Source organism: Mus caroli, unplaced genomic scaffold, assembly GCF_978045245.1.
Source record: "Mus caroli unplaced genomic scaffold, Mus_caroli_1 scaffold_13, whole genome shotgun sequence".
Classification (NCBI taxonomy): Eukaryota; Metazoa; Chordata; class Mammalia; order Rodentia; family Muridae; genus Mus; species Mus caroli.
In genome coordinates, this window is record NW_028227268.1 from 67,966,250 (window position 1) to 67,979,784 (window position 13,535).

Genomic DNA, 13,535 nt, shown 5'->3' on the forward strand with positions numbered 1-13,535 from the left:
ACTGAGGACTCTCTGGCCAGACAGCATGGCTTCCATAGCAGTTTCAGGTTAATGAGACCCTGACTTACACAAAAAATGGAAAGCACCCAAGGAATGATACACAAGGTTGTCTTCTAGCCTCCTCTCGCTCTCTCTCCTCTTTCTCTCTCACATGCATGCACATGCGCACAAGACCAAAAGGGGAAAAAAATGTAGTGGAAAGCTTTAAGGTTGAAAGGCAGGAAACTAGGCTAAGGGATCTGAAAGCAACCCTGGGCGTTCAGGCTCAAACAGAGCAAGGCGGAAGCTCCAGCTGCTGCTGAGATGAACACAAGCACCCATGGCCAGAGATGCCTGGACTCCCCTGGACCACCCACTGAGCCCTTCCACAGCCACAGCCCATCACAGACTCCCACACATGCAGCCATGCTCAATGAAGCACACAGCCAAGAAAAGGAGCCCACACAGCAAGTTAAAAAGATTTATTGCCAGACCAGTCTTCTAGTCCAGAACCTGGGCTGTCCAAGGCTCAGGAAGTTGTCATGGTGCAACCTGATGTGGGATCCACTCTCTTCACAGGACCCCTGTTCCATGTGGTGGCTGCTGGGTGGGATCTAATCCAGTGTGAACCCGTCTACTCTGGTGGTGATGGCTCGGAGGCTGGCACAGTGCCCAGCTCTCAGAAGCCATGTAGGCCTGCTCTAGTGCAGGCTGAGCCCTCTTTGAGGCCAGGCACCAATAACTTGACCTTGAAGGGGAAAGAGATGAGGCCAGATAACTTGAGATTGAGAAGATGAACAGATGTGAGGAAAAGCAGCCACCTGGGAGCCAGGTTATGTCCCTGGGTGAGTCCATGGGGCCCCTTTGGCCTGCATAGTAAGTATATATAAAAAAACCATTTGTTTCCAATAGTTAAAAATTCTACAATTTCATATAAACGGCTGGGTTGGGGCCTAAGGAAGAAAAATGTTGCAAATATCTGGCAACATTCCTTACATGGCACTTGCAGGGGACTGTACCTCTCTAGAACTAGATATGCCATTCCAGACCCTGGCCACCTGGCACCAGAGCACATGTGCTATTAGTTTTTTGGTTTTGTTTCTTGTCAGGTATAAGGAATGCCATCCCATTCTTGAACGCATCATACCAAAAAAAAAAAAAAAAAATTGGACATCGCTCCCAGAAGTGATTGCTGTGTCTCCCTAGGTCTTCGGCTTGGCCCTACAGGTACCTGTGCTTTGCCAAGGGTTAATGGAGCATGCCCAACAATAACTCTCACAGGTTTCTATCACACACCACCCTGCCTCTTCAGGATCTGTCAGCCCCAGTGTTGACTAGACAAGTTGCAAAGAGAATGCAGTTAATCACAGAAGTTAATAGAGGGACCCAAGACTGACTACCTAGACCTCTTTGCAGGAAGAGAGGCTCAGGATGGAATGAGAAATTAATACAGTTATCCTGGTTTTAAAGTTGGTGACTAAAACAAAGAAGTGGGGTGAGCATAACTTCAGGAGGTCCAGGTTGGGCCACTTTGACCTTAAGGTTCACAAACATGTTGGTTCCCATTCCTTGACTGTTTTGGATACGAAAAAAACTCTTTAGAAAGTTGGTAGGGGTGCAAAGGAGCATGGCTTACAGCCCATCAGATGTTGGGCCTGGTCCATCCTCCCTCAGGTCAGGTTGCAATGATTTCCAGAGAGGGTAGAGAATCGTAGGAGAATGGAGTTAGAGGCAGGCAGGCAGGCCTGGGCCCCGGAACACAGAAGAGGCCTGCTGTGCTAGTGCCCCTTCATTCTGTGGTGGCTGCTGCCAGGTTATCTGCCTTTGAGAGAGGCAGCAATCTTGATGCAGCCCAGGCGCTTCCCACCACTGCTCAAGATACTCTGGATTCGGTAGTTGCCTGTGCTCAGCCAGCTCGGCAGCTCTAGGTCAGGCACTGTGAAGTTGCTCGTGGGCAGTGAGTAGGTACCCTGAGGGGAAGAAGTGAAGCCAGGTCAGGGCGGCCTATTGCTGACAGCCATAGCTGTGATCTTCCCTCCCTCTCCCCATTCTGCTAAGAGCCAAGAGTGGTGCTATAGCCCTTTTCTAGGCTCAGTATGAAGGGTACCAGTGGTCACAGCTAAGCGTAAAGCTGCTCCGTTTCACACACGGATAAACCAAGGCTCCCAGCTCCCAAGATAGCGGTTCTTATATACCCAAAGAAACAATATGCAGAATGAAAAGGCCATACCCACACCCACTCTACCACCTTGACACCCCAGGTACTCACTTCCTTGAAGGGACAATGGCAGGGCAGCCCGTAGGTGTGCAGGGGCTCTGGGCAGCTCTCTCCAGGAGGAATGTATTCGTCTATCAGGTCACAGATGTCCTCGTAGCTACAGCTGCCTAGCTGTTCTAAACAAGGAATCTTGACCCAGAAGCCAGCCACTTCCTTCTCCACGGTGAGCTCCACCTGTCACAGGATTCATCAAGGTGACAGCGTGAACTCGAGGGCACACATTCCTGCTCCTGCTTCTTGAAGTTTCATCTCATAACCCGCTGCAATAAGGCTTGTAGATGGATCTCAAAGTAATCCCCCATACATTTCTACTGGTTTGATTCTTTGAGATGGGGGCTACATATATAGACCAGGCTGGCCTTGAACCTGTAGCCATCCCCATTGTCTCTTGTTCCAGGGTATTGTGAGAACAGAAGGTTTAGCTGGGGAGATGTTCTGGCTGAGTCCCAGTATTCAACCTTCCCTGAGCATGTGGTGGGCACTGATCACCAAATGTGAATGTCTCTTCTCTCTGACCAACACACCATCCTCCAGTTGTTACTATCCAATGACAGGAACCAAAGCACTGACATCACACTAGCTGAATGACTGTGGCACATGTCCTCGGTGGGCTTCTAAGCTATCCATTCTTAGTTGTAGAATCTTTCTGTTGGTTGCTCCTGACATACATTTTCTCTTGTACCACAGATGATACAGTTATAAATGGAAATGTAGCTAGGTACAGCAATGAACATCTGAAATCATGGTAGCCTGGAGGAAAAGGCAGGGAACTGCGAGTTCAAGGCCAGCCTGGTCTACATATCTAGACTCTGCAACAATAAACAAACCGATGGAAATGGATAGGGAGATTTCTCTGAGACTGGTCTATGGTCCTTATTGCAGTTGGTTCCAAAAGCTGAATGACCTCTCCAGACCGAGCTGGATAAGAACCCTAGAATGTGCTTCCCTCTGCCAAGCCAGCCTAGTCCCACTCCTGTTCTCACTGCCTACCTGGCCGAGGAGAAGCAGCCGGGACTCCCAAGCAAAAAGCCCGATTCACTGGCACATGCAGAAGACTAACTATACCAGCTGCCGTGCACGCCAGCTGTCTCTCAGAGCCATGTCTGTGTCCCACCAAAACCAGGAAGGAAAAGAAGCACAGAGTGGTCAGTGGGAAATCGGCGCTCCACACGTGATTCCTGTGCATGGTACGGGGGGGTGGGGTGGGGGGGGGGGCTGGGGGCACGAGCGAGTGTGTGTCCATCATTCACTTGGGTTTTTTTTTTTTAGTAGGTCTCCCACTGACTCAGCAGGTCTGCAAGGGCTCCTCCCATCTCTACCTCCTCAGGCCTAGGGTTCTGAGTATGTAGGTCATCATGCCTGGGGGATTGAATCTAGGTCCTTGTGCTTGCACAGGAAGCATGTTATCAACTGAGCCATCTCCCCAGCCTGGAAGCCGCAGTTCTCAGAACCCTTTCAGCTCAGACATGCGAGCGACAGCCTTACTAGATCAGGGGGTTTCACCTTTGTGTTCTTCGTTTGGATCTTGGTGTGTCTGAGACAGGCTTGTATGTGGCCCAGGCTGGTCTTAAACTTGCTGTACAGCAGAGAGTGGCCATGACCTCCTGATCCTGCTTCTACCTCCCAGATGCTGAGATTAATTACAGATGTGAGCCATCACCCTGGCTGGGGTTCTGCTTCTGAGAGATAAATCTGGGGATGGCACTTATTCCTCCAGACTCCACTAGTCCCAGACTGCTGCCTGAATCTTCAAATGACCTAGTACAAGAGGTATAGGCTGTCTTCTTCAAGGCCAGGAAATGGTGAAAGCAACCCAGCCTGAATCCTGTGCAGAGCTGAAGCTGCTTGCCTCGGTGGCCTGCTCTGCTAGCCTGAATCCATCCTGATAGTGCAGTGACCTTTCCTCTGGCCGGCCTCCTCTGCTGGGAAAGTCTATTCCTCCTCAGATGAGGAACAGGCAGAGGGCCTGAGCTGGAGAGTAGCTCTGCCCCTGAGGAAGCTGGGCAGATGCCTTCAGTCTCAACTTCCTCAGCCAAGAGTGGGATGGTTTACACGGCACTTCCGCCTTTTGTGAGGTCCCACTGAGGAAGATAGCACCTGGCCAGCACTTAGGAGCCTCAGGACACAAAACCTACTGCCAGCTGCTTCACATCCTTTTCCCCCTCACTTAGCCAAGGTCCCCAAGAGGAACTTGAAGCAGTCACCATCTAAACAGGAGTAACCAACTTACAGTTGAATGTCTATGGAGCTTCCCCCACAGCTGCTTCTCCCCAGCCCAGGACCAGCACAGCATTGGAAGCCCAGGGCAGAAGTCAGTGATGTCAAAGGCTAGCCCCTAGGCAGCAGCCACAACCTGCCATTAGGGGATTACAGACAACATCTCCTGTTCATCTCAAACCTACAGCCAGCAGGGCTCTGAAGTATATCCTGTGTATCCTCGGCTGCAGCGCTTGTTCACCTGGCACAACTAAACCAACTCCTAAAGTCCACAGACATGCACTGTAAAGGCACTTGCTAAGGCCCTTGGCAACCCCTTCCTAACATGGGCCATTGCTCCTCCACATCGATAGAGCTGTGTCTAGATCTCACAAAGATATTCACTTTAGTCAAACACCTAAGAATCAGCTGGGTGGCAGTGGTGTACGCCTTTAAACCCAGCACTTGGGAGGCAGAGGCAGGCGGATCTCTGAATTTGAAGCCAGCCTGGCCTACAGAGTGAGTTCCAGGACAGCTAAGGCTACACAGAGAAACCCTGTCTCAAACAAACAAAACAAAAGAAGTTTAAAACCACTTAGGGCTAAGGAGATGGCTCAGTTGGTAAAGTGTTTGCCAGGCAAGCATGAGGACCTAAGCTCAGATGCCAGGATCCCAGAAAAATCTAGGTATAGTGGCTGTCACAGGCTCAGCACTGGAGAGGCAGAGTTGGGCAGACCCTAGAGCTCACTGGCCAGCTTTCTAGCCAAACTGATGAGCTCCAGGCACAATGAGACCCCATCTAAGGTGAAGAGAGGTTGAGGGGTGCACCTAACATTGACCTCTGGCCACCACATATATGTACATACATACATACATACATACACACATGTGCACACACCCACCCACTCCAGATTCAACATTAAGAGCAGAGAATAGCATTCAGGCAACACTGGCAGACTCAGTTCAGCAGCCAGTCTCCCTTTCCAATCTGGACAAATTCTGTCCTTTTTTATCCATGGGACTTGACCTCTTCCTATTGGATAATAGCTGAAGAAAAATGTACTAGATCAACAAGGAGAAGCCATGGGCAGAGGCATTGAGATCTCTCCAGGACTTCTAGCTCAATCACTGACAGTGATTGACAAGTCAACACACGTGCCAACACAAACTGGGCACATCCTGTGTGCTAGGCACTGAGTAAAGCACCGTTATAATATACAAGCATGCATCACCAGGCTTGGCTCCCAAAATCTCTTAAATGATCAAAACTTGTTCCAGAATAGGTCTGGATCAGAAAGAGACTGCAGGGCATATAAGAACATCTTAGAAAGGTGGTGACTCTAACCAGAGTGAAGAAGTACAATAAACAGTGCCATGAGATGCCTTTACTATAAAATAAGAAAATATACAAAAACGCATGCAAAGCTAGGTGATGGGTGGGAATAAGCTGGTATCCCCAAATAGATCTAAAAAGCAAGTGAACTGTGAAAGGATCACTCGCACTTGTGAGGGATGATATTAAAAACTGGCTCGGACTCTTAGTGTCACAAAATTGTGTGGGGAAGAAAACACAGCTGTCAGTGTAGGTGCAAACCTGGCTGGCTGTTTGGAGACATTTGGGCATTGACTATCAAAAGAGCTTTAAGAGCATGCATCTGGGGCTGGAGAGATGGCTCAGCGGTTAAGAGCACTGACTGCTTTTCCAGAGGTCCTGAGTTCAATTCCCAGCAACCACATGGTGGCTTCACAACCATCTGTAATGGGATCTGATGCCCTCTTCTGTTGTGTCTGAAGACAGCTACAGTGTACTCATATACTTAAAATAAATTTTAGAAAAAAAAAAGCAAGCATCTGAGCCAGTGGGCTGCCTCAGCAGGACAAGGTGCTTGCCTTGTAAGCCTGGCGATCCGAGTTCCTGCCCCAGAACCCAACAAAAAGGTGGAAGGAGAACCAACTCTACAACTTGTCCCTGTTCCCTGTGTCATGTGGGCCTCACCCCACATCTCCGTATGCAGACACAAGAATAATAAATTAAAAATTTTAATGTGAAGGTACATAGACAGGAGAGTATGAATAGATCATTATTATACGGACAAATTCTAGCCCACATGGTGTCTCCCAAATTAATCACGCTGTCTCATTAGAACAATGAGTGAAGATTCTGGGAGGATCCGTAACAGCCAACAATGAGCAGCTCCTGAGGAATTAGGCTTGGAGAAGACATTTAATAGAAGCTATTCATGGTAGCGCACGCCTGTAATCCCAGTCCTCAGGAGGTGATGGCAGAAAGAGCAGAAGTTCAAGGCTATCCTTAGGTACTTACAGTAAGTTGTGGGGCAGCCTAAACTACCTAAGGAAGGCCCTGGCTCAAAAGAACAGAAACAAAGTTGGGGATGTGGTTTTGGCAGAGTGCTCACCTAATATGCATGAGAGGCCCCGGGGTCCATTCCAGGTGTGGTAGTACCCCTGTGATCTGAGTACTCAAGAAGTGGAGGCCAGAGAGCCAGGAGCTCACAGCAAGTTCAAGGCCAGCTAAGGCTACATAAAGCCTTCCCTCAAAACATACATACAAAGCACTGCTTGTTTTCATATGTATTTTTAAAAAAATAAATACATGCAGTATGGATAAAGGAAACAGCATTAGTCATTCAGCTCTGAGAGTCCACATTGTGGCAGCTCATGCCCACAACCAAACTGCGGCAGGCAGGCCTACCACAAGTTCAAGGCCAGCATAGGCTACAGAGTGAGACCCTGTCTCAAAACAAAAGAAAATAGCCTTATGTCCCTGGCTACTGGCTATACATCAAAACAACACAGAGGAGTCCATGGTGAACACTGGGCCACTATATCCAAGTGCATGAATGGGTGAATCCCAGTGCATGAAAAGGGAATCCCACCTGGGTTTCCCTTCCATCCCCTTACCCTGAGACTCTATGAACCCGGGTAAGTCTGTGGTAAATCTGCGAACTCTGAAGTCTTTCACAATCTATGAGCATGAACTTCCATGGTGCCTGCTGGCTGCCCACTCCCCATCCATCTTCCACATAGCCTGGGGCTTACCTTCTGAGGAGCAGTGAGGGGAACGCTGGTCTTGCCCTCAAGGCTGACGACTACATCTCCAGGAACGACAATGGGGTCAGGTTGGATTGTGAGGCTTTTGATCAGTGCAGGGTCCTTTCCTTCATCACAGTTATCCCAGGAGAAGCCACCAAGTTGGGAAAGCTAGGGACAACCAGACAGCAAGGAGAGAAGTGGAGGAAAAGAAATGTTTCAGCATACAAGAGTTGGAGGGAGGCCTGCCCATTCCCCTCTGAGCTCCATGGTAACAGTCACACTTGTCTGACCCATTCTTCAGGCAAAACGCCAAAGTGCAAGGCCTAGGCCCATTATATCAGGCCTTGAACTTCAAAACTAAGGGGGTTGGGATGTCGCTCAGTTGGTAGAATGTCTACCTGGCATATTGGAAACCTTAGGCTCTATCCTTGGCATGGCACAAACCCAGTGTGGTGGCAGGGGCAACACTTGGGAGGTAGAACATCAGGAATTCATGGTCATCTTCAACTACATAGCCCATGTCAGGCCAGTCTAGATACAGAAGACCCTGTTCTGGGGAAGGGGAGGAGAGAGAGAGAGAGAGAGAGAAAGAGAGAGAGAGAGAGAGAGAGAGAGACTTAGCTGGCTGTGGGGGTGCAAGCCCATAACGTAAACACTCAAGGCAAGATGTGGTCATTCTAAACCAGCCTAGGCTACAAGAGAAGGGAGTTAGGGGCGGAGGGAGGGAGAGAGGAATCACCCCTAGCTAAGGAAGTATTGGCAGTGGTGGCTGCAGGGAGGAGTCATTATACTTTGGGAGCTTGTGATAGTCATAGATAGCCATGTCCTAACCCATGCACATATGAGCAGCAATAATTGGACTCAGTGGGTTATTAAGAGAAGATAAAAATGGCAGGCAGGTATGCTGGATTGAAAGGGAATGTGGGATTGGATACGATACAGATACACTGTATACAAGTCAATGAATGCAGAAAATACTCTTTTTAATAATGGTATTAGCCTCATTTAGCTTTGAGGGTACCTTCTCTGAGCTCTGACCCCGCCACCCATTTCTCTCCAGCTAGCTTTGGGAGGTCACCACAAGACAAGCTGCTGAAAGTCATCCTTGTATTCCATGCCCATGAGCCTGATTATGCCCCACCCCTTGTCCAATCCTAGGTCGGCAACAAGGGGGGACAAGGAGAAAGAACACAAGGAGAAACAACAGCAACCCAAGCCTCACTGTCCAGGGAACAAGACCCACGGGACAAGATCTACAGGAGGTCCCTCAGTGACGAGCAATGACTTTCTCACCTTACACCCACATTCTTACTCCCCTGTGTGAACCACACCATAGGCACACCCTGAGTCACCCACCACTCCTCTGCAGAGGAACTTCTCAAATCTTCCTCCACGTGACCTAGATCCAACTCATGTGACCACCAGCCCCCAGAATCTTAGGATCTGGAATTCATTCTACACCTCTGTCTGTTTGTCTGCCTGTCTGCCTGTCTCTCCCTCTCAAAACACACTCACATGCCCCACCCCCAAAACCCCCTACAAAGACCCTTAGCACTGCCATTATCCACACACAGCCTTAGAAAATCTGCCAATCTGTACCCCAGCCTGGCCTCCATCTTAACCCATCCATAACCATCCGGACCCAGAGAACACCTGATCCGTGCTAGACCACAGCTTCTCTCTGCCAAGCTTTGGAATTATGACACAAGAAGCTGTGTGTGTGACCCTATGGCCAGAGACAATGTATGTGACCCTTATGACACAGGCCTGGCACTGCCTTGGGTCAAAAGTTTTAAGGTGGGTTCCAAGCACGGACACTTGTGGCTCAGCTCCAAGTTGAGTTGAGGAGACAAGAGTAAGAGCCCCTCTGTCTTATGGGAAAGGAACACAGTCAGTCACCTATATGATCTACTACAACACTAAAGGAGCCAGGCATGCTGACATACACCAGTCATCCCAGCACTAGGGAGGCTGAAGCAGGAGGATCTCAAACTTGAAGGCAGCCTGGGCTACATAGTGAGACCCTGTCTTCAAAAAAGAAAAGGCAATCTAAGACCAGCACAGGGCACATGCCTGTAATCCCAGCACTTGGCTCTGAAGTTCAAACTCATCCTCAAACACACAGTGAACTCATAACCAGCCTGGGATGGAAAACAAGCATCCCAGGGACCTGGGACAGGTATGGCTTTGGAGTGCCAGGCAGGAAACCTAGGCTCCAGTCAAACAGACCTGGGTTGGAATCACAGCCTGGAACACATACTATTGGAGTCCTGATTTCTGATTTCCACATCTTTTAAGTAGAGGCATTTTATATCTCCCTCCCAGAACTGTTGCAAGGTGAGAACACGTATGTGACAACTCATGGCATTGTGTCAGACACCAAGCATGAGCTGGCTCACTAAAACACAGCCATGTGCTTCCCTGGCCTCTGTTTCCTGCCACCAACTCCGTGAGATCCATGTAAGCCTGTTAAACTCCATGTTCAAGCTTCTTGGCATGGGCTTCTGATTCCTGGAATGAAAGGCCACACTGTGACTAAGAAAGGCAGGGCCAGGGTAGGTACCAGCAGGTATTTTGCTCAAACTTCATTCCATAAGTATTTGTGAAGCAACTATTTCAGGGCCTGGACTGAGGGCTTTGTAAACAATAGGAAACAGTTCTTCCCTGCCTTGTGGGGCTTACAGTCTAGTGTAAATAAGTGCTCCCCAGGCTGGCAGTGTAACTCAGTGGTAGAGAGCTCACCTAACATGCCTAAAGTCCTGGGTTCAAACCCAAGTACTAGGGGGCAGAAAAACGGAAAGAAAGAAGGGAGAGAAGGAGGGAGGGAGGGAGGGAAGGAGAGAGGGAGGGAGGGAGGGAGGGAGGGAGGGAGGGAGGGAGGGAGGGAGGGAGGGAGGGAACAAAGGAGGATCAACCACTGTAATATGAGTGCCTGAAGGTGGTGTGGAGAGTAACTCAGGTCTTACTTAGGGTGGTTGAAAGGTGACACTTAAAACATTCTTTCAGGATGAGAAATTAGCCATCGACACACAGAGAGCACAAGCAAAGGCCCTGAGGTAGAAGCTCAGCTGGTTCCAGTACTACAGAAAGGCCAACAGGCTAGACATGTTGAATGAGGGACCTTGCTGAAGAAGGGTAGCAGTCTCATTGATTATAAGCCCTCATAGGTCAAAGAGAGCAAACTGGCCATGGTGCAGTAGAACACCTTCGAAAGAAAGTACCATGCTTGGAGAAGGATGGACTGGGGGAGGAGTGGCTGGTCCTAAGATAAGTGGAAAAAAAAATGGCTAAGTAGTAACCTGGGCTGACAGGGTAGGAGGCTACTTTTTCCAACTCAGCTGCCCGATTCACACCGAGGAGGACTTTGGGCTCAGGGAAGTCTCTAGAGTGTCCTTTTTAGACTCTCCCACCCTCTCCCGTCACCCCTTCCCCCGGCCCTAGCAGGGGACTTCTCACAAGGTGGTCCTCCACTAGCAGGGCCTGGGCAGCTTCAGCTGTGAGGTACTCCAGCAGCTGAGTCCAGGCTCTTGGGGAAAGGGAGGATAGCGATCAGCAGTGTGTACCTCCAACCTGGCAGATGCCATCCCTAGCCTAGATGTGGCTACATAGGCAGAATAGGGGCAGATCCAGGCATGGGTTAACATCACACACCAACCACTACTGCTCTCACTAACAGGTGCTAGTTAACCCCTGGTCTCACTAGCAGACGCCTCCGGCATGTTAACCCCTGGAGGTTCAACTTCCTCATTTATTAAGTGAGCATAACTATATCTTCTGTCAGGGTAATAACAGGAGAAGAAGTCTGTACACAAAGCAACAGGACTCAGCGCCTGAAGGCAGCCAAGCTCATTTAAATGTTCTGCCCCGGGCCTGAGAAGAGAGGGAAGATGTGACAGGGATGACAATAGGGAACCCCAGAGCAAGTGCTGGAATAGAGAGGGACATTCATGGGAAACCCAAATAAAGCCTAATTTAGTTCACAGTAAAGGACCCACACTGGCTTGGTTTTAACAAGCACACTGATGATATGGGATACTAACAAAAGCAATTAGGTAAATACACAGAACTTTATGCTATCCTTATGAATTACTCCAAAATTGGGAGATGGAGACAGGAGGATCAGTATAGTTTAAGGTCATCATTAGCTACTTACAAGAGTTTAAGCTAGCCTGGACTACAGAGATCCTATCTCAAAAAACTTTTTTTAAAAGAGGAAAAGTACAAAGCTCAATCTGCAGCACACAGTAGGTATATAATAAATGACACCTACTATGCAACATAGAGTCTAGTAAGTGCCCAGCATGAAGCCAGTCATATCAGAGTCACTACAGCCCAGGGTCACAGGACCAGTCAATGATACAAGAAGACCCCAGGGTTCTGAAGACTCAGTCACTCACTGGTCACTGCAGACTCAAGTTCTGCGACCATAAGCCTCTAGAGTAGGGTTCAAAAATGTCACTGAGTGATCTTGAGTAAAGTCCTTAACAGCCAAAAGGAGGTTGGTGCCTACAATGCCTGAGTCCCTCCAAATTGCCTATCTGAGCCCCTAAAGTTTGGAATGGCACCCACAGGCAAAGCATACAGGAGAAATGGGGATGTCATCTGCAGGCCTACTGTGTCTAACTGGGCTCCACCTCAGAAGGCCGGCTGTGGAACCAAGACCTGAATTCCCACACTAGGAGACATCAAGAGACAAGCTGAACCAGGCGTGGTGGCACACACCTTTAATCCCAGCACTTGGGAGGCAGAGGCAGGTGGATTTCTGAGTTCGAGGCCAGCCTGGTCTACAAAGTCCAGGACAGCCAGGACTATACAGAGAAACCTTGTCTCGAAAAACCAAAAAAACAAAAAAGAGAGACAAGCTGACTAGCCTCTGGGACAGAGAGGTCAAAAGGTCCTTCCTCCCACATGTAACATTTCCCTGCATCTGACCAAACAAGGCCAAGGCCATACTGGCCCCAACTGCCCTATTCCTTGGGCATTCTGCAAACCCTCGGTTCATGAAAGCCCTCACCCTATGCTGACATGACATACATTTTATACACTAAAGCTAAGATCGTCCACAACACTTTCCCCCTTTTTTTCAGCCGGTCCTGGCAGGAAGGGTCTGGAGGACCTGCATTTTTAGGCCACAGCAAAAGGCAATGGGACTGGGCTTTCCCCTCAGAATGACCGAACCCCCTTTCCCAGTGGTCTGTAGTGCAGGGAATGAGAGACAGGGAAGTAAAAGGCTGTCAGGAGATGGAGGGTCTCAGTGGCACACAGCTAGGTGCTTTGGAATCGCACTGCTGGCCCTCAGTCACCTGGTAGGCAAGTTTGAACCTCCAGGCCCCATATTCAACCCTCCTACCAGCAGGAAGACCTCAGAGCCAAGCAGAAAACAGGGAAAGAAGAGGGCCCGGAATGCAGCGAGTCACAGACTGAGAACCTGGGTTTAGGACAAGAGCGTTCGCATCACTGCTCTGAACCCGGAAAGGATGGGTGGGACAGGACGATTCGGAGGAGAGGAGCCCTTCTAGGACAATCTGGACCCATCAGTCCCGGGATGTCGCTGAAGGCCTGCTCCAGGATCGGGGACACTCACGCGCTTCGGGACGAGGCGCGCAGGGGCGACGGAGCCTGCGAGCAGCAAGCCCAGCAGGAGCAGCAGCGGTAGACGGTGCATGGCGATGGTCCTCCGTGTCGGTCTAGGCAATGCGACTCACGGCTGCCTTTAAAGCCAGCAGGTCGCTAATGCAAAGCCTGGCTGCGCTCAGCGCTCCGCCCCGCGGGGCTGAGATTGCAGGCCCTAGGCGGGACTTCTCCGGCCACGCCCCAAACACCACCTGCTTCAGCCCCACCCTCAACGGCCTACTGCAGGGGCAGAGCCAGCGGAGGAAGGGGCGGAGCTGAGTTCTGAAGGGAAAAAAAAAGGTTCTGCGAAAGAGGCGGGGTCGATTGAGGGCGGGGCTGAGGGAAGGAGCGAGGCTAAGAGGGCGGAGAAGGGCGGAGCGCGAGGGGCGGGACTGCGGAAGGGGCGGGGGCCGAG

The 13,535-nt window shown here is 50.0% G+C and overlaps 1 protein-coding gene across 1 annotated transcript; it reads right to left on the reverse strand.

Moving 5' to 3' along the window:
- Positions 1 to 446: 446 nt before the first annotated feature.
- Gm2a (ganglioside GM2 activator) lies at positions 447 to 13,318 on the reverse strand. The gene is made up of 4 exons (XM_021177728.3): positions 13,092 to 13,318; positions 7,514 to 7,675; positions 2,249 to 2,431; positions 447 to 1,949 (listed from the first exon to the last, which is right to left on the reverse strand). The coding sequence occupies exons 1-4, from the start codon at positions 13,170 to 13,172 to the stop codon at positions 1,794 to 1,796; spliced, it is 582 nt and encodes a 193-aa protein (XP_021033387.1). The 5' UTR covers positions 13,173 to 13,318; the 3' UTR covers positions 447 to 1,793.
- Positions 13,319 to 13,535: the final 217 nt, after the last annotated feature.

Excerpts from the sequence above, each read along its gene's own strand:
- Gm2a (XM_021177728.3), bottom strand. The coding sequence starts at position 13,172 with ATGCACCGTCTACCGCTGCTGCTCCTGCTGGGCTTGCTGCTCGCAGGC. Across the intron at positions 7,676-13,091 it reads CGCGCCTCGTCCCGAAGCGC|CTTTCCCAACTTGGTGGCTT; the intron begins GTGAGTGTCCCC and ends GGTTGTCCCTAG. Across the intron at positions 1,950-2,248 it reads GCCATTGTCCCTTCAAGGAA|GGTACCTACTCACTGCCCAC; the intron begins GTGAGTACCTGG and ends TCTTCCCCTCAG.